Raw genomic sequence first — 21,337 nt, forward strand, 5'->3', positions numbered from 1 at the left:
CCAGCGCACCAGACTGGAGACTTTTATCATTCGGTGTAGAGAGACAAGTAAACCGATGAATTACGCAAACGGATATTATTAAGATCGTTTTTCATTTAGCACGCGATTCATCGATTTGTTGCTTGTTGCGACAGGTCGACTCTAGAATGCAAAGTCATCTGTAGCACCGACGAGGCTGGGACTGGTTTCAGCACCCTGGACAGAGCCAGGAGAAAGAGAAGCGGCTCCTGAAACTCGGACTCGGTTAATCGAGCACAGAATCCTCTCTGAAGAGCTGCACGGTCCCGCAGATGGATTTCCAAGCGGCTCTTCGGTTCATTTGTTTTGTTTTTTGTTTTGATTTTATTTTTTTTTGTACTTCTGTTTCCCGCCCACCCTCTCCACCCCTCCGCTCCGGGAACGTCAGCCGCCGGGGCGGCGGTGATTTAAATACGGTCCGAGAAGAGAAGGTGACTGGATGAGACGCGGCAGCGTCTCTGAGAAGGTTGAGAGTCAGAGGCTGCCACACGGTGGAGCAGAGCTTTACTAAACTTTTCTCCTGCAACATTTTACAACACCTCTCCAAACCCCCCCTCCCCTAAGGTTTCCCCTCCCGTCCCCACGAACCGACCAAAAAACAGAAAAAAAAAAAGTTTTTAAATTTTCCATCTGAACAGCTTATGATCTAAAAATCTGCAGGTTTTTCCAACTTGGTTTTTACTTTTTTCTTCTTTTTTATTATTATTCTTTTGAGTTCATTTCCTTTTTCCACATTGAGAGGGGACAATAATAATAATAATATAAAAAATAAACTAGAAATGCCGTCGCCTCATTAGTCGCCGCGGCCGCCCGGCGTGTTTCCGCCGCAGTGACACGGGCTCGCCATGCTCGCGTCCAACGCGAGCCTGGGCGGCTGCGCGGAGTTCGGCGGCGCCCTGTGCGCCGGAGCCGGCGAAGGGCGCCCGGGGGGCGGCTCGCTCCGGACCACCCTCAGCCCGACGGGGCACCTGGTCGTGGCCGTGTGCCTCGGCTTCATCGGAGCGCTCGGACTCCTCAACAACCTGCTGGTGCTGGTCCTGTTCTGCCGCTACAAGATGCTGCGCTCCCCCATCAACCTGCTGCTGGTCAACATCTCCGTCAGCGACCTGCTGGTGTGCGTGCTCGGGACGCCGTTCAGCTTCGCGGCCAGCACGCAGGGACGCTGGCTCATCGGCGCCGAGGGGTGCGTGTGGTACGGTTTCGCCAACTCCCTCTGCGGTGAGTGAAATGCGCAATATTGGAGGAAAAACACCACCCAAAACAAATCGTAATGTACGGGTTTGTTTGTTTGCAGGCTTCATTTTTAACCGGGTTTATGTCACTTGGATTGAAATTCTCATTTTGTCCGGGAGGACAATTTACCTACAAATGACAGAAACACACATACCAAAACCAGATCGTGTTTGTTTCGTTGTGTTTGTGTGTTTTTTTGTAAATCAGCCTCTCGTGTCGCGTTGTTTCCGTTCTAGATGGGATTTTTTATTTTTTTAGTGTGTTTTGGCCAAAACGTCTTGGCAAAGACTTTAACTGTCAAAACGATCAGAAGAAACACTTTCAGCTCGAGAAACTTCCGGAGGGGAGAAGAGACCAAATTGGATGATTTCAGGGTTTATTACCGAGTTCAGCTCGTACGTGCAGTCGGCGATTTGCTCGCATGCAAATCTGAAAAGATGCATGAATGTATACATTGTATTCATTCATGGTCAGCGCTGATTATCTTCTCTTCATAACAATCATCTGATTATCTTCTCTTAATAACAATCATACCGCATAAGCGGTCTGCAGTTAGAGTCTTCACAGATCATTAGATCATCTGCAGCAGGGAATCCTGCACAAAAGGTCAAACTGGTTCGGTGCAGTTAAAGAGAAACTTCATGATTGCTATTATTATTATTATGAATCATGAACTATTAGGACGTCTCGCCGGTGTGTGAATTGTTGCCAGGTCTGGCTCCGCCCCTGCTGACTAATGCCACTAAACAAAACCAGAAGTTGTCCAAGAGGATTCAATCTGCAAAAGAAATAACTTTACAATTTACGGGACGCTCTCTGAATCCTCACCGTTCTGCTCAGTGATTCGGTTTGTGATGACTCGGGGATCAGGGTGTCAGACTTGCATCTTGAACTATTTGTTGGGCAACTTCATTATTTTGCAACTTAGAAAATCCTGCCGTTTATTTATTCATACATCATTTTAGCCTCTTTTTGTCAGCCTCCTAGAACTTGAACTCTTTGGCAAGAATCTCCAACGTTTCCATGATGAACTTTAGGATTATGGCGCTGCAGTGAAACGCTGAGTTTATGTCAAAGTGTGAAACGGTTCCGGTTCGGAACCCAAAGTGAAATCAATGAATAAATATTTAGGTTCCTCTAATAAAAACGACTCATATTTTCACATTTCGATTCAGTGACAGACTTGATCCCAATCTAATCCAGCATTTTTGATTGGTCCGTTGTTTGTGAAATGTGTGGCTGCAGCCACTGAGATTGTAGAAATCTGTCACCACATGATGTCCAGGCTGTCGCTCGTTTCCAGCCACCTGTTCATTCAGGAACGCCGGGAAAAAAGATTGTTTGGCCGCTTAGGATGATGATGAAACTCGGACTGTGGGCTGTTTATGCGCACGAAAACTATGCCAAGATGGAAAACAGAAAGGTCAAAAAATGGCACTGGGTTGCGTCGTAGATCAGAGATGCTGTCGGAGCTCAGAGGACTCGGTGATCCGGTCCACTTCAGGTGAAAGGGGGTCAAACACCAGGTCTGTGTGCGAGATGCTAAGCTGCATCATAGTGAAACAGATGGATGCTAAAACACAGCCCCAAAAAAAGTTATGACCACCCTGTCAGAAGTTGGGGTTCAAAGGTCACTCCTACAGTTTCTCCCACTGTCCGAGTTTTACCTTTTCTCTTCTTTTGTTTGAGTTAATTATATATGTGCTGCTGCTAATTTTTAAAAAAACATAACTTGCTATTCTTCTTTACTTGCTGCTGTTAAGGTTTTAAGCTCTTCACCTTTCTTGTCTTTTTTTCTTTCTTATGATTTCTTTAAAAGATTTCCACTGAGACAATCTTCGAAGAGCAGGCAGTCTGCGATATTGATTTTTAAGCTCTGTTTTAGCCTCTCTCTCTCTGACATTAGTACATTATACGATTCTCAAACTCTTTTTTCCCCTCTCTTGCTGCTCTGTCAGACTGCTTCTCAGTGGATGTTTGACAGGTTGTACACAAGTCTGGAAGGCTTCAGGATAAAGCAGGGCAAGAAGGAGAAGATTAATTTTGCATTAACTTGATTCCCCTCTGCGTTCGGTTCTGCCTGCTCAACAGTTGTCCAGTTGTGAGGCAGATCAGGTGGAAAGACAGCTGCGCAGGAATCGCTAATAAGCCCTAAAGCAACTTTTATGAGGAAAAAGTTGGATTTTGAGAGCAGCTGAGATAATTTGATCACCAGGAGTTCGAAGCCGAGCGACGCCCTGCGTGTGCTCCTTCTTTTTGTTCTCTAAAAACCAATCTAAAAATGATTGACAAAAGGAATAAAGATTTAGTTAGTCTCAAAGTTGTTCAAAGGAATCTGCAGTCTGAATGAATCAGTCTAGGTTTGATCGGACAGCGTTTTCAGAAAGGAACACACCAATTTGCTTTATTTCCACTTCTGATACCGATATCGATATCCGCCGATTCGAGGTTTAGAATCGGCTGATCCGAATTGACAAACGTTCATTTCTTTGAAACGCAGTCGAAAACTTACTGAATTATGAACATATCTCACACCTCTGAACTAGTGCAGCCCACTTACATACACCAACAGCTTCACAAGCAAACATGTAAAAACAACACAACTTTAATTTGTTCAGTCAGCACAATCAGGAGTAAAAATAGACAATGTCAAGTAATTGAATAAACTGAGACTGACAGACTAAAGGTCAAACGTGTAAAAAGTAAACTGCAATAAAATTTCTTTAAAATGTTTCAGAAATGATATAAGGAGTTCCACATTTAATAATAAATAATAAATCATGATGTCACTCAGAGCACAAAGCATAGAATTAGACAAAATAGATCTGCCGTCATCACTGACGCCAAAATCCAATCTAGAATTTCTTTTCAATATCGGGACCGATACAGATCGTATCGGATTGGTGCCTCTCTAATTTGATGATAAATTACAGTTTAGATTGGTGGGAGAAAAAAATTAAAAAAAATCTTAAATGTAATAGTTTTTTTTTTTACTGTTTTTCTTTGGAGAATCTGAGGTAAGTTTCAATATTCAATTTTTCTCTGGTCTTGTTTTCAGCAGCTGTGCTCACTGTCTTCTGAAATCCTGACGTTCATTGACCAAAAATAAAAACATGTCAGTCTCTTTTCTTTTTTTTTTTTCCTTCTTTACAAGTTTTGAGAAACAGTTTTTGGTCAAATATTCTTGAGTTCTTGAAACCTCAGCCTCTGTTGGTAAAGTGAGATCGGCTGAAGGTCGGTGCTTTTCAAAGCGTCTTATTCTCCCAAAAGTCAAACACTCAAACTAACTAAACACCAGAACTTCTAAATCTTTTCTTATTTCAGATGTTTATTTAGCTAGTGGGAAAGAGATTCATCCTGCAAGAGTGTTGAAACTGTTTGAAATATTTCACGTTGTAACGTTGCAGCCACAAACTTGATCATTTTTGCAAGCATCTTATATCACAAACTAGTGATGAACACAAAGTTAATTTGTCTTGGCCTGCTCAACATTAGCTTAAGCGCACAATAGTTTTTCACCTGTAAATCATAGATTTAAAACATTAAAAGGATCTTGCACATATTTGTGAAGAAAGGCCTAGAACATACATTCTATGTAGCGATGTACCAATCCGTTCTGATATTGATATCTCAAATTAATATTGCAGTTATGGTCGATAACTGATATTTGCCGACATTACGTATATTGCACTACCATTTTGACACCTTTGGAGAAAGACAGACGGCAACAATATAAAAATGAACGTTGGTTGTTCCTATCAGCCCAGTTGTATTTATTAGACCGATGCTTGGGCCGATATGTCGTACATCCCTAATTTCATGGGTCAATTTTGGTCAGTCAATTTGAAAACAGCTGTCTAAGCGAGTGTGTTTCGATTCTTGAAGGTATGTTTGAGGAATCCTGAAGTCTCCCGTTCAAAATGTGTTAAATGTTAGAAACAAAAGTTTCTTGACCTACTTGTACTATTATGCCGTTACCTTTGATATTACTTGAAAATAAGCTTAGAATGACAATACTATTTATCGCGATAACTTCTGGGACGATTTATGGACGAGCAAAAGTAGTCGTGACAGCTGCAGTCGAATGTTGAAGGTGAACTTTTCCCCGACATGAACTCTGATGGAGCGCAGCATCTGGACGTTTGTTCAGCGACGACCTTTTCTTATGATGGTCGACCTTCAACGCTAGATTTGGTTTTTTCTTTCGCTTCATTATTCTGTACCAACATGTATTTGTCTTGCATAGAATTGCAATAAAAGTTTTGATTTGTCAAAATGTAGACATTTTCAGTTTTGTAACAAATTTTAACTTGAGCGTGCATTTCATAGAGGACATGAAAATACTCAAATATTCAGATTTGATTTTTTTTTTATTTCATGGAATTAATTTCTGCCACTTTCACTTTCCCAACAACAAGTTGAGAATTTGAACTTATTTCACATTGACAGAAAACTCAGTTGTTCGATTACTCGTTTGTTAATGAAACGTCGTCTCAGGACACTTTACGGAATAATCGTTTCGACTCAATTGCACCTCAATTCCAGTCGATCCTGGTTATCAAACGGTACATTAACCTCAATTAAATATTCAAAGTAGTTCAAAAAGTTTCCATCTAAGGAAACCCGGCGGGTCAGTTAAAACGCGATCTCTGACTGCATCCACTGTCTGTAACTTAAGGAGGACCAACATCCACAAGGAGCCAATTTCTTGAAATCTGTTCACCGGAACCTTTTACATTTTTAACGAACTGAAACCTTTCCGAAACACAGACGGAACGCCGAGCATGTGAAAGACGGCGGGAGCTGCCAGACATGGTTAGAGCCGACATTGGTTAGGAGTGAGTAATTCCTCAATGGGCTCATAAAACAGGGACAAAGGGGGAAAATGAGGGAGGATCTGAGAAAGGAAAGAAGAAGCTAAATTGATTGTTTGGATGAATGATGCTTGGCAGCGAGCTGTAACAAAGCGACTGTGTCTGAATTCACTGAAAATCTACGACGCTTCCCCCAGTGATCAATGCTCCTCCGTCGCGAGGTGCCAGGACGGTGCGTTCGTGCGCCCTCGTTCAAATCGATTTCTGCTCGTCCTCCTGCTTGTGAGATCCTCCACTCTGACAACTGGCATTTCGCAACGAAATTCACCTTTTTCTCTTTTGCATACAATCCCCGCTTTGCAACTTTTTCTTTTCTTTTTCGACCCCTTCACCTCTCCTCAGATCCTTTTTGGTATTCTCCTCCTGCCTGTCTGGGCTGAGCTAATATTTTCTCCCTCAGTTCTGAGGAGGAACGGCTCCGAATTCCCATTTCTGTCTCTGCGAGCGTGTTCCTGCATGCAGCCGGCCGCCTTCTGCCACAAGTGGACTCTGCAAGGCGCCAGTGAATTAACCTTGCACCGTCGAGCCAATGTGCAGCATACTGAATCAATGCACACACACACACACGCACACACACACACACACACACACACACACACGCACACACACACACGCACACACAGGTGACAAGAGAAATGGCTCGAAACAAGAGAGGAAGTGATTATAAATGTACACGATGTTGGCAGAAGCAGCACCTGACCTAAGTGAAGTTAATTTGTTGTGGCGGCGCGGAGCACAAAGAAGCAAAAGCAGAACAGCAGCGCGCTGGCAGAGCAGCCAGAATGACAAGCTGGGCAGGAAGAAATGAAATGTGTTTTAGAAAAAGAAAATGGAGTGGAGCGTAGAGATGCAAATCTTTCAGAGTCGGATTTGAGTCTGACTGTTAGTGTCACTATTTGATTCAGAAATGATCTCTCATACAGGAACTAGTTTTTCTATTTTGACATTCTTGAGATCCTGGTTAAATGATCTGACCAACAAGAGGAATACAGTGCAAACAAGTACATTTGTTTAAAACTCTTCCTTAAGGTTCCATGATGCATCAATTTCCATACTGAAACAAAATAGGTTTGGGCGTCAAATGATGCGTCTTAGATCCCCAGTGTTAGGTTAGCTGCCTGTTTTTTTCCTTTGTTAAAAACGATAATTATTCAAAATGCATACAGTTGGAGAGACGGCCTTCTACGCTGTGAGTGGATGCGTAATGCAGCACACTCTCAAATCGGAGCGGCAGTGACGTAGGATGTTTTGAATTGATTCAGAATTCCCAGGACCAGGAATTTGCACTTTTCTACGGAACCGTTTTTTTTTCTGCACCTGTAACGAAAAGTGTTTGAGTGAGAATAATGCTGGATTTGTGTGCCAAACAATCGCAAACGTTCAAACGCGTTCATATTGATGAATGCACCTGTGATGGCTCAGGAAAAGAGGCCGGCGTGAGACGTCCAGAACAATCACGTCTTTCCTCGGTCTTGTGTTCTCCCATCGAACCGCCATCGGCTGGATCAACACTTCTTCTAAGTCGGTGCCATGAAGACGCACAGGCACGGCGACTGGAGCAGTTCTAGAAAGAGTCAGCCGTGATGTTTAACAACTTAAACATCACGCCGCAAAACAATAAGACGTCCTACGATTCCACTGCTGCATCTCATTTAGTGGGAGTGTTGCCTTTCACAACCACATCACATTCCCTTGGATAAAAGTGCTTTTGTCTCCCACGTAGCCTGCTGCGTAACCAGAGACATGATGACATCCTAAAGAGTGAAAATATTCATCGTAGCCAGCTGAGAGAACACGTTTTAGAAACTGAAGAGTTCCCATTATTCATGTAAAAAGGACTATCACATTTTAGACTTTTCATCTAACAACTTAAGTCTTTCTTTTGTACAATATTTGAAATGAAAGACACAAGTAAACTATTAAATTGGTCATTTGTAGCAAAGGAAGGTCCAGCATTTCTGCTTGACTTAGCATCACTACACCGAGGGGCTAAAGTGTTTATTTTATTTTGTACTAACTGACTAATAATCGACTAGCAAAAGGTGGCATGCAATAATTTTTTGAAACCGAGTTTAAACCAGGATGAAGCTTAAAAACTATGCGACTGGAGGAGTTGTGGTTAGAACATGTTTACAGTCAAAATAGCTCTAAAGCTTAAATGCAAAACGTCTATTTCGTATAGTTTTGGATTAATTACAGTTTTCGCTGTTCTGGGGCTTTCGATTAAGAAATGACTAAATTAGTTCACAATGATATGAATAATCGATTCTTCACGATTAATCTGATGAATTGTTTCAGGTCTGTTTAAGACGTTTTGATCCTTACGCGGATGGTCGTTTTACTGTACGTGCAATTTCTGGAATGCTCCTTAGCGAAGCTTCTTTTACCATCGATATGGCGCATTGCAAACATCACGGCTAAATGTTAGCGAGTGAAAAAAATCATCAACAATTGATTAAACCTTTAACAGAGCCTTTAGGAAACAATTATTTCTCAATATCTGAGAGTCCAGATGAAGTGAAGCGTAGAATGAGGGGCTGGTTTTTAAAGTTTTCTAAAACTTCCCATCTGATATCATTATTCTTCAGCCACACTAAAGGAAACACATTTCAGAACTTTTCTATTTTCCCAAAAGTTACAGAAGATTTCTCTGACAGGGTCACCAGACTATTCTCCAAAGAAATGGTTTATAACCCAACACTCAAGTGATTTTTGTGTCGGCGGTACTCTCATAATTAGCGATGACACTCAGCTATTGACACTCCCGCTAAGTCTCCAGTTTGGGGAAGACACGGGCTTGTCCGTGCGCTGCAGCCGGACACTTCTGCCGTTGTCTTATTTCACACCTGACTGAGTGCGGAGAGGAAACGGCAGAGGACTCTCCAACTGTATGCATTTTGAATAATTATCGTTTTTAACAAAGGAAAAAAACTGGCAGGGCATCAAAAACATGTTACGTCTCAAACAGATTTCAAGCCGCTTGCAACGAGTCATGGCAGATCAAACAGAAGCTCGTTTCTGAAGCTGTGTTGACTCTTTGCTTCCACGGAAACTTTACTAATACGAGCAATAGAGGAAAAAACAACACGAGTTTAATACAAGAGAGCAAACAGGCCAGCGCAACTGTGCCGCTGCCATGCTGGTCGTTTTTTTTCCACGATGCAATAAAAATATTAAATTTTCCTTTATTGTGCCGCAATTGTTTCATCTACAACACAAATGTCTGTGCCTGACCAACATAAAGCGTTGTAGTAGTTGGTGGAAGGAAAACAATACATCGATTTAAGTTAAATAAAGGAACTAGTCCATTTTCATTAGTATTGGGGAATTACTGACACAAAACAAGCTCTCACATTTTGCTGAAAAGTTAGTCGTACTTTAGTTTTGTCTTATTTCAAGTGTACAAACATATTTGCATTAGAAAGTAGACCAAACCTACTCTGAATGACTTTGTACTTTGGCAGTGAGATTTTTCATAGATGAAACTCTGAAGAGTTTGGTGTAGATTTGTTTCAATCCCTCGTCACTGTCGTATGCCTAAATAAAATCTATTGCCGGAAAGTCCAGATCGTTTGGGGAGGTGTGAACGCGCAGTCGAATTCTGACACGGACCAAGACAGCAAACACCGGGCTGCCTATAAGCTCCGTTTGGTTGACGTTAACGCCGGTACAGTTTGAATGCACATGTGAATAAAAGCTGACCAGAAACCACTCTTACAACAGGAAGAGAACTATAGCGCTGGGCATTCTGGGTAAATACAACCAAAACAAACAGCAGAATCTAATGCAAGACAACAACAAAAATCCTACAACCACTAAAATTTGGTTGAAGTTACGCTCATGCCGAGTTTTTTCATAAATTTTTCTCGGTGATTCTCGGTGCAGCGCCACCACAGGTAAGGAGGTGAATAGGCTTTTCAGTTAGTTAGGATTGTTTGACACGGTGCAGTGTGAAAGGGAACACACCAGGTGGAAATGTGGCAAATGTTGCGATTTTGGTCCCAGGTCAAATCGAGCTCACTGGACTATCAGGTGTGAAAACGTCCTAAGCTTGAGGCCGTCATGTGACAAAATATGAATGATGGCAGATCGTTACCACTTTAACAGGTGAACTGAAATTTGTTTCCATCTCATTGTAATGGCTCCCTGTTATTTTCCTCTGCCCCCTTTTGTGCTGAGTGTCCGGCAGAAGGCCTTCGTAGAGGTGCTCCCGCTTTAAGTCTCCTTCGCTGCCATTGAAAATCAATGGGCTTTCCTGACAGCCCGGTGGGTCATTATAGCTTCAAAACAAATAGCAGGCAGGATGAAAAGGCCAAAGGACTGGCGCAAACACTCGGTGCCCTCGCTCTTCAGTGTCAGAACCACAATGCAATAGAGACGTGGAGAAAGCCAGAAAAGGCACAATGAAGATGTTCACCGAGCGATCAAAAAAAGACATTAAAGCCTTTACAACGTGTTGTTTTTGACGAGCTCCTACAAGAGACAGCTCAGGTTGTTGTTTTTGTCCGTTTCACAACAACTGGGATCCGGTGCAGACAGCAGAAAATGAACAAAAAATGCCGGCCTGTTAGAAACGTTCCGCACACTCAATTTAAAAGAAACATCATGAATCCCGTGTTTTTTCTATTTTTTTTATTATTATTTCAGAGAGAGCTGTGAAGTCTTTTCAAGGCAGTGGGAGGATATGCACTTGAACATGCAGTGCGATTCAGACTCCAGTTTATGATCCAATTGAACAAAAACGTGTCTGCCGGTCCAATGCGTTTGTTTTCCGTTGCACGCCGTTTGTCTGAAGTTTATCTACGTCCGTCTTCAATGCTAAAACACAAAATCGGACCAAAAATTTTTAGTCTAGTTTCTAGAGAAAATATCTTAGTACACATGAAATAAGACTAAATGAACCTACAACTTCTTCACAATATAGGCGATTATTTATCAACAAGTCCTTAATATTGATGATAAAAATGCTAGTTCCATCATGAGGTTATTTAACTTATAGCAAGGCATCAATATCCCCTGCGTGGAGCTAGTAATTTTACATCAATATTAAGAAATTATTGACTTTAAAGAAGCTCCTACATCTTACTGAAAAGTTACTTGTGGATTTGTTTCATCTGGTTTCAACTCTGGGTGTTTTCACCTCTGATAATTCGGTACTGTCGGGTTACAATTGGGACCCAAATTGCATCATTTTCAGCTGGTGTGGTTAAGTTTCACACAAACAACCCGAAAAACCTGCTCACCTCCTATCCTGTGGTGGCGCTGCAACAAAAACTAATGAAGTAAACATTAAAACCTCAGAAAGAGATACAGAGTGGAACTTCTAAGCAAAAATGAAGTAGTGTCAGATTTTAGCATTTGGAGGATTTCTTTTGTCTTTGGTAAAAAAAACAACAAAAAAACAAGGTATTTCTCATGCTAGTATCAGGCACTATAAGTTATGATCCAATTCAATGTTTGTATTGGTTGGTAAGGCGATTCGTAGAAAGTGAACAATAGTTGTAATTTGCTTCAGTGCACTTCTTTTTTTTGTGGATTGCTCTCAGAGTTCGATTGTGCATTGACACCTCCCCAAACAAACCAAACTTTCTAGGCAAATGAAGTAGAGTTCGATTAAAGTGGACTGAATAGGGTTAGTGTGAGTACACCCTAAGATATTTGGAGTAGAAACTTGACAAAAATACTTAAGATTTTTGTTTTCTTGCCATGGTGAGAGTGCATTTTAAAATAAACGTATGTAACCTTTCTGTGTCCTGTAGGCATCGTGTCCCTGATTTCCTTGGCTGTCCTGTCCTATGAGCGCTACAGCACCATGGTAACCCCGACCGAGGCCGACTCCTCTAACTACCGCAAGACCTCCCTGGGCATCCTTTTGTCCTGGATCTACTCTCTCTTATGGACCCTTCCACCGCTCTTTGGCTGGAGCCACTACGGTCCAGAGGGCCCCGGAACCACCTGCTCAGTCGACTGGACAGCGAAGACGGCGAATAACATATCTTACATCATCTGCCTGTTTGTGTTCTGCCTCATCGGACCTTTCCTGGTGATCGTCTACTGCTACGGGAAACTGTTGTACGCCATCAAACAGGTGAGTCACACAGGACAGCAAATGGATACCTTCTTAAATTATATGGTCATTTTAGTTGAACATATCATTATAATGGCACCCAACCAGGCTTCCTGTTGTTTATTTTGAACAGAGTTTTTTATAGACCAGTGACAGTAAAGACAGCGACGGTTAAATGCATCAACTATTGAACTGGGCAGGAGGAGTTGTGCACCAATTGTGCCATCCCTGCACCTTCCCACTGCCCTCACTATTAATTATAATGCCTGCCTTGCTTTTCCAAATTTTTGTAACTTTTAACACTGTTAGCTGAAAAACACAGTGAGTCGCTGTTGGACTGCCCTAGAATCTCTACCATCAGGGTTGGTAGCGCATGTTCTCTGGGGGAGGAAAAAAACTAGTTTTTTTTAATAAAACATTTTTCCAGTAGTACAAAGTGGTTTCCAGCTGTATCAAAACTGGTTTATAGTGCAAAACTGTAATAGGAACACTTTTTTTTTGCATTACACGAGGCATTTGATCAACAACCGGATGTTGCCACTGGTGCAAACTACGAAGAAAAAGACAACATCAGGAAGTGGTTGGAGGATGACGGCACGATAATGACTTATTGGATAAACAAACCTATTCACAAGTGATTTTTATTGTGTTTCTTATTAGAGGAATATTAAAGTTTTGCACACATTTGTATAAAAACGCAGCCAGTGGCTGAATCATATTTCACTTTAGCTTTTACACAAGTAAAAGCTAAAGTTAGTCGACAGTGGTTTTGTCTGCTTGTGGAAATAATAACCATTAGATGAAAATAGTCCTGCTCAAGTTTTGTTTATGTACTAAATAAGCACATTAACTTTAGAAAAATATTTCTCTTTAATATGAAGGTAAAATAGTAATTTCAATTCAGCTTAAGTTAGCACCGATTCCTAACAGAGGTCATCTCAAGGCACTTTGCAACATAGATATGCAGAAATATTCATTCCACTCAATCGAATCGCATTGATGAACTTATATTCAACTAAATGCATCCCGACTGAGGGACAACAATGTGGTGATTAAGTTCAGTTTATCATATGGCAAAATAAATCCAGATCGGGTGTCTGTGACGCTGTTGCCAGTCAGTAAGAGCAGAAAGTTATTTTTATGCTTGACCAAGCTTGTGAAGCTGTTGGTGTATTTTGAGCGTGCTCTTCTGGTGCAGGGTCATCAAGTGAATCTGTTATTCAAAAAAAAATTAGGTCAGCTCAGCTCTCTTTTTCTCCTTCTAAACCTCAGATATCGGTACCAGTGCATCCCTGGTAAATAGTAAATGCTTGATTTGTGCTGGGTTAACAGTGAAAGGACAATGCAAATGATATCATTAAGTTTTTGTTCCTATTAAGTCAGCCCACAGCCACCTGCATGCCGGTTTCACTGCTACCCATTAATGCTGGAGCAGATGTTAACTTTTATGATGAGAAAACTTTTTTAATTAGAATGCAGCTCTAATGGCAGTAATAGTCCGGATGATGCGTAATCGGAGAAGAATAAGAGAAAGTAGTAGAGTGAGTGAGGTAAAGAAGTCAGTGTGTCTTCACGCAGCCTAAACCTATGCAAACATAACTACAGTTACGTTAACTACTCAAACTGAAAGCTTTACTATATATATATATATATATATATATAATATATATATATATATAATATATATATATATATATATATATATATATATATATATAGTGGGTGTAGGATTTCTCTCCCTTTTTTTCTTGGTAAAAGACCACAAAGTGTTTCAGCCACTAGCGCTAGACTCGTTTGTTACATTAAAGACACACTAGCTGTTCCACCGTTGTTATGCACTCAATGAAGCTATCCCATTGGATGAAAAAAAAAAGACAGCTGAAATAACCTTGTCCTGTTTGAGCTCTACTGTGAGGTAGCGCATTATTTCATAAACTCTCACATGGAGGCGACAGTCGAGTTATTATCCTTAATCTCCAAAGTCTTTTTGTTCCCAAATGTACTCCACCAAATAAATCCTTGCTAGGTTTCACTTGAAGCCACAGCCCATCACCTAAACCCCAGAGTTTGCCAATGATTGAGCAGCAGATTTAGTCAAGTTTGTCTGAGAGTAATGGAATTTTTAATAGAACTTTGATTTAAATGGAAAGTCACACTCACACCATTTGGTTCGCACATTTATTAAATCCCTATAGAGGAAAAAGTAGATTAATATGGTTGGAAGTCAAGCAGTCGGTTTGATTCAGCTGATGATTGTTCCCTCGCATGATTAAATCATTGCGTTGCTTATATTCTGCCTTGCCTCATGTTGCTGTTGCCTGAATCATTTGGGGATGTATGTACAGGTCACTGGTACCAATTGTTACTGAAGCGCAAAGGTACATCAGGTAAGTGTGACTGATGTCATTTTGACATAAATGTTTGAATTCTGGAAACATTTTAGAAATGTTGGTCTAATTAACCAGATGCAATCTCAATACTGCAATATATGTCTTGCTGTATGTGTGAGAAAAGTTCCCCCCCGCCAAAAGCAAAGATCATCCAGTTTCAGTCGCCAACTTCTTGATGCATTTCTGGTTGAAAAATTAAACCTGACAACAAAGTTCTGTAATATCAGATTGCTTCAGTGTTTCAGCCAGGGGTTTTCAGCGTCTGAAAAAGGTCAATGAATTCAATTTTGAAACTTCCACCCTGCCTTAGCAGAGCTTTCAATGCCATTTATTTCAGTCTTAAACTTCTTTCATTCATTTGTTTTCCCTTCAACAATACTTTCATAGAAGACATCTTTAAAAAAAAAAATGTCTGGCTTACTTCTTCAAACTATTGGGCAATCTTTGCCTTCAGCATAGACTGTAGTAGTCATAAGCTTGACTTGACTGAACCATTGAAGTAAACGACACAAAACCCTCAGTGACCCAAAGTCCTTCTTCACAAAATGTAACAAAATGGAGTGCGTCAGATTTTAGTGGGTGTAGGATTTCTCTCCCTTTTTTTCTTGGTAAAAGACCACAAAGTGTTTCAGCCACTAGCGCTAGACTCGTTTTGTTTTGGTTGCATTTACCCAGAATCCCTTGTGGTAAGGTTCACTTCTTGTTTTTGGAGCGGTCTTTGTTTGAACCCAACCGAAACCTACGTTTTTAGGCGGACACGAGTTCGATTGTGCCGTCACACCTCGGACTTTCTGTGCAAACGAACCAGAGTTCAATGAAAGTGGACTAAGCAGGTCAGAACGTGAACCGCATCAGAGCGGCATCTTGAGGTCACACAGTGTCCAGGACAACCATTAGACCCTGTTCATGTACTAATCTCTCCCAAACCTTTATTCTGTCACATGTTACATATGTAAAGGTGGATTTTTCTTTTAAATAATACCAGGACTTTAACTGAAACTGCACACTTTGGTCTGATGAGAGTAAAATTGAGCTCGGTGAAGGACGAGTGATGCTGAGGGTTTGTTTCTGTTCTGAAGACTTTTGAAGAGCACCAGAACATTTCGCCACCCGAAACCTTGAAATTAATTGTGCTTGGATCTAAAACATTTGGCTGCAACATCAAAGAAACCAGTCTGAGGAAACAAAGTCAAACTTCTTCCATAGAAACTAAGGACTCTGAATGATGTAGAGGTCTTCCAACAGGAATAGTCAAACATTTATCTCTGCATGCTCCAACATGGTGGATCAAGTGCTGCGGACTGGAAAAGCCGGGTTACTTAACGGTTTGTGATTTTGCTAGAAGAAATTATTTCTTATTATGGATTTTTTTTTTACTCTGAATAAATATATTCTAATTAAAGTTTAAAAAAAAAAAAACCCCACAAACATCTTGAGTGTAAGATTAAGCCACTAGCTTTTGTTTTTGCTGTACCGTTAATGCTGCTGAAAGGGCCAGCACTGTATTTATCACTTCCCGATACGGAGATGCCACCGTCTGAAATGCTCAGAGGGATTCTCAGACACTTGATGAATATTTGACTTGATACTGCGCATAAATATTCAGCAGCAATCGCCTCGCTCTGAGTAGCGAGAAGCAGCGGATCAGACCATGTTTTCCCAGATTTGCACCTTTTCCCCCCTCGGCTACAAACTGTAGCACGAGTTAAACCAGTGTTTGGGTTTCCGCGCTGGCTGACTGACTCGCACACCCACACACACACACACACGTCCCAACGGCGGGTTGAGGGAAAGTTTCATTCATTGCTCGCTCCAGCTGTGATCATCAGGTTTCCCCAGACAAACGGTGGGAAGTGAGTGTGTGGTAGATTCATGGGACCGATGTTCTCTTTTGGTTCAGATGATCAGTGCTGCCTGGTGTCAACATATAAGGCAAGAAGATAAAATACATTTACAGAGCCTGACGACGTGGAAGGTAAAGACGACGAACAAAAACAAATGTGTGAACAAACATGACTTATGATTAAGTCTTTCTCACGAAATAAGTCGTTCCCATGAGACATTACGTTGTGGGCACAAGTTATTATGGTGCATTCACACTAGACGTATTATGCATGTCAAAAACGTGTTCAATGTGTGTGCACTTTGAAAGCAGATGCTTGACATTTCACTCTACACCACATGTGTCAAACTCGAGGCCCGTGGGCCAAATCTGGCCCACTGTAGTTTTTTATGTGGCCCTAAACACTAAGTGTGCTTAAATATTATGTTATCAAATCAATGCTATTTCATGTTTATTGCCAAATAATATCAATCAGTTCCTCCAGTTTCTTGAGAATTATCGTGGAAATTCACATAAAATCAACAAAGCCCTGCACTTTTGTGCACTAATACGTAACGGAGTTTATTGCAGATTTTTCTCAAAAACTTTTTCTTGTACTAAACAGCTGCCTCAGCCTTAATTGATGTCAGATTAAAGTCCATGGCCTAAATAAAAAGTGGCATTTACCATCATATATAAATGAAATAACAGAAAATATTGCAAATCTCCAAATTAGCACTGCAAACACTTTGATTTTCATTGCAAAAATCACAAAAAAATAATCATAAAACCCTGGAGGTCTCATGTTTTGTGTTTTTTCCTTGTTGACCTGTCCAGCCCTTGATTGCTCCCAGGTGTTTCTTGTTCCCTGATTACCTCCTGTGTATTTAATGTCACCTGTGTCTCAGCGTCTCTGTCGGGTCCTTGTCGTTTCCGTCCATCCGTCCCAGTTACACCAGCACAATGAGACACAAGATAATTTCCTGACAGAAGCTTCTCGGGGCCCGGTTCACTGGCGGCTCAGGGCGAGAACCTACCGAACGAAGGTAACCGGTTCCGGGGTTGGAACCGCCAGTCTGGACCCCAGCAGAAGCTCTCGGTTCACCCTGGCGAGAGTTTCGTAGAGGATCATGACCTCCATCCCGGATCTCCTCCCTGCGCCTCATTGCTTTGGTGGGATCATTCTGTCAGAGGCGGTCATTTGCTGAAGGAGGCGAAAACGGATGCAGCTTGATTTGAAAAAATAAATAACTATAAAATCATTTTTTCCCAAGACTGGTACTTTTTCATATGTACATGTTCTTAAATTTCACAGAGAGCAGCGAACAACGCAGATGATCCCGCAAATAACAACCGGAGAACTTAAATACATGAACAAACACAATCAAGAACACAAAACTGCGATAATCACGCTCTGGTGGCAGACATGACGAGACAAGACGAAAAAACACGCCTCATGACGGGAGGAGCTGAGAAGATGTTCACTAGTATTTCATCTTAAGAATTCATTGATACTTCAACACTTTGTGATCAGATTTAATCAATAACATTCACACAGTAACAATTTGCCCTGTATTTTTACAGTAAAATACTGGCAGCAGGGTTGCCAGCATTATACTGTTAATTATACAGTACCCTTACTGTAATCAACTTTACAGTATATTACTGTCACAAAAGAAATCTCTTGATTACAGCACATTGCTGTTTTTATCAGATTTTCAGTAAACTACTGGCAGCAGTGTTGCCAGTATATTATCGTTTTTCTATGGTACCATTACTGTTGAATTCACATACAGCTTACTACTGTAAATTTCCAATATAAAATAGAAACATGACAACAACAACAAAAAAACACTTAGAAAATGTAAGTTCCATCATGTCAAACATTTATTTGGGAAAAAAAAGAACCAACTCAAACATTGACTCATACACAGTGTTTAGTGGGCCACATAATAAAGACGAAGGTTTTGAAACGACAACGTATGTTGTGCCTTAAACCTAAACCTTTTCTACAAGAATGTTGAGGGCAAACTGTCCAAAGTAAGTCATATTCTGGAAAAACAGTAAGAAAATCACCATCTATTTTGTGAAATAAATTTCTTAACTGATTTAAAGAGTATTTGAATAAAGCATGAATTGTGGCCTTTTAATTAGTCTGAAATTAAATAAGTATGAAATAAATTATGGAAATAATGCATTGTACAACTCAGCACACTACTTTTTCAATACAAAATAATACTTTTTGTGGAAGTGAGGAACAATATGATGCAACATAAAACAAATGAAACATTTAACTTTCAATCTAAAGCATAGAAAAAAAATTGCAAATTTTAGTTTGATAAAAATTTAAATGAAACATTTAGACTTGAATTTCCTTTAGGGCAAAATCAGAGCTCCAACTTCAAAATATAAAACAGTGAAACAATATTTGACAACACTGCCAATATAAGTTAAACATGGTGTACATGTACAGTCAAAATTACATTTGAAGAACAGAAAGTGGGAGCCTTAACAAAATTTATGCTCTTAATTAAAAGAGATGTCTTAAGATTATGCTGACCTTTAAACCAAAAAAATCTCTCAAGAACACTCCTGTTCAGGGATAAGTTGCCTTCATGCCTGTATAGTTTTTTGTTTGTTTGTTTTTGCGTGGAGGGGCAACAGCACAGCTGGCCCTTTAAGAGCATTTATGATTTTTATTTGGCCCAAAACAAAAATTTGTTTGACACTGCTGCTCTACTTGCGTTTCGTGTGTCAGATGCGTTGATTCTGGCTGTTTTCCATTGGGCGCTCTTGATGCGTGAAACACTCCAAACTGTTGGAATCGCGGCGCATTAGACACTCGAAACCTCTACATAAGACTAGAATATAAACCTGACGCTCCAAACATGTTTGGTGAACGCACCATTAAGCCGTCTCGACAAAATTCTGTTGTATTCACAAATTCAGCAAAATGTTCCCACGAGTCAATTCGTGGACGTGAGATTTTAAGTCGTGGGCACGAGGGATTCTGTCAACGAAATATTGAGCCATCGTCATGAGATGTTATGTTAAATCTTTCATGTCCACAAGTCATTCCCACGAATTAAGTTGTTTCTACACGATTTTAACTCCACAAACTGAACACCTCGTTCCCACAAGTTTAGTCAAAGGCACCATATATTAAGTCATGGCGTGAAGTTATTCTGTCGTTCCCAAATGACATTAGGGAAGTCATAATTTCTACAACTCTGATCCGTTTGTCTTGAATCGAGTTGATTTAACCACAAGTTGTTAAATCGTTGCCACATTATTGTTTTTATTTTCTCTCTCGTCACCAGACAGGCTACGTAAACACTAATCAGTCGGGAAACAATATTTTCTTTGCTTTTCTTCTCATGTCATTTCAGGACTTAGGATTTTGCCTTTCTAAGCTCACCCTATTTCTTGTAATGTTATAAGATTTTGCTTCCTTTTTGCCCTTCTTTCCCCCCCATCCTTTACTCATCTACAGTAACAGCATCCGCTTCTATATGTTTTGCATTTTGTTCCTTTTTCGCGTAAGTTCATGTGAACGATCTCTTAAATTGCTCGCAATGCAGGTCCCTGGTCCTCTCCCAATGGAGAGTCTACGTGAAATAAAGCGCTCCAGCTGTGCTGTCAGGCCACATGGGTGAGCAGCGGCTGAGCCGGGTAAAAATAATTTCTAAATTCCTGTTTGAATGTGTGGAAAAGAAATGGACAGGTACACAAAGAGACAGGGAGAGACAAGCCGGTAAAAAGCCATAAAAGTGTCTGCTGGCTTACTCACAGCTGACAGTCAGAGTTCTCCTTTTCTTTATGTCACTCCTCCCTGATAATGAGAGTTACGCTTTTTATACGAGCGGAAAGCAATTCCAGCAGTGGCAGGCTGTGCGTTTGCTTCCTAGGTCTTCAGGAGTGAGTTTACTCATTTAATCCACCGCTTTGATGGTGCCTCCAGAATGTTGAGATGTTTTTTTGGATGATTGTTGTGGCCTAAAATTACAGATCCATAAGCTGGGCATTTTAATTTAAACTATATTTTTGCCACAACATGGTCTCTTGCAAAGAAACTGAAATTCACTGCACATTACTTTTCCAAAATGGCAGGATTTTAACAAAGTTAAAATTTTGTAACTGTGATATAAGCGCAAATAACATTTTCAAGCACCTTCTTGAAACAGCACCAATAATACAAAGAAATTGTGTCCTGAGGAAATCATAAGGTTTAAAGGAAGAATTTCACATTGGTTATTCACGTTACCATGAACTGCATGACGGAATAAGCTAAAATGTATTGGCTAATAAAATTTGAGATGTATAAGTTAACGTCTCAAAGTCGCGTTTCCAAATGGCATCACACATGCTTACAGATTGCAATTACAGCGTCTTACAGATTCGACTCTCAAGAGACATTGTGAAACAGGAAGTTACATTAGAAGGGAGCTGAGGGGATTGGTCAAAATTCAACCGAGTGCCGGCGATTGATCAGAACAGGAGATACAGAAAATGCTGAAGTGATTGGTCAGATTTGCCCTCAATGTTTCTTTGGAGGTTCCTCCATCTTTTCCTCAGTGTTAGTATTTATTTAAATGTTTTTACATTGATCATTTAATCTTTTCTTTGGTGGGTTTTGTATTAGGTTGTTTACTAATTTGGGTGCACACAGTTAGCAAACACCTTATGTTTATTTAGATCATTAACTATTTGTTGTTTTTGCTGAGTTTGAAGGACTGGCTGGGAGAAGATGATTGGTTTAAGGCAAACCAGGAAATGGAACAAACCATCAGGCTGCTGGAAACCGGGGACTCTCGCTCTACTAATAGCATAACCTCTAAAACATTTATGGTATTAGGTTGTTTTGTTTTCATAGTTGTGTTAATGTTCAAATGTTTGATTTGAATTTGATATTTATGTATGTATTGTTTGTCTT

The 21,337-nt window shown here is 40.5% G+C and overlaps 1 protein-coding gene across 1 annotated transcript in view; it reads left to right on the forward strand.

Annotated features, from left to right (window-relative positions):
* The first annotated feature begins 863 nt into the window (after positions 1 to 863).
* LOC129362348 (vertebrate ancient opsin-like) overlaps positions 864 to 21,337 on the forward strand; it is a 69,941-nt gene continuing 49,467 nt past the window's right edge. The window contains exons 1-2 of the mRNA XM_055033843.1: positions 864 to 1,236; positions 11,885 to 12,213. Of these exons, the coding sequence (XP_054889818.1) occupies positions 864 to 1,236; positions 11,885 to 12,213 (702 nt within the window). The remainder of the gene's footprint in view (positions 1,237 to 11,884; positions 12,214 to 21,337) is intronic.

Source organism: Poeciliopsis prolifica, unplaced genomic scaffold (assembly GCF_027474105.1).
Source record: "Poeciliopsis prolifica strain line A6 unplaced genomic scaffold, Auburn_PproV2 SCAFFOLD008, whole genome shotgun sequence".
Taxonomy (NCBI): domain Eukaryota; kingdom Metazoa; phylum Chordata; class Actinopteri; order Cyprinodontiformes; family Poeciliidae; genus Poeciliopsis; species Poeciliopsis prolifica.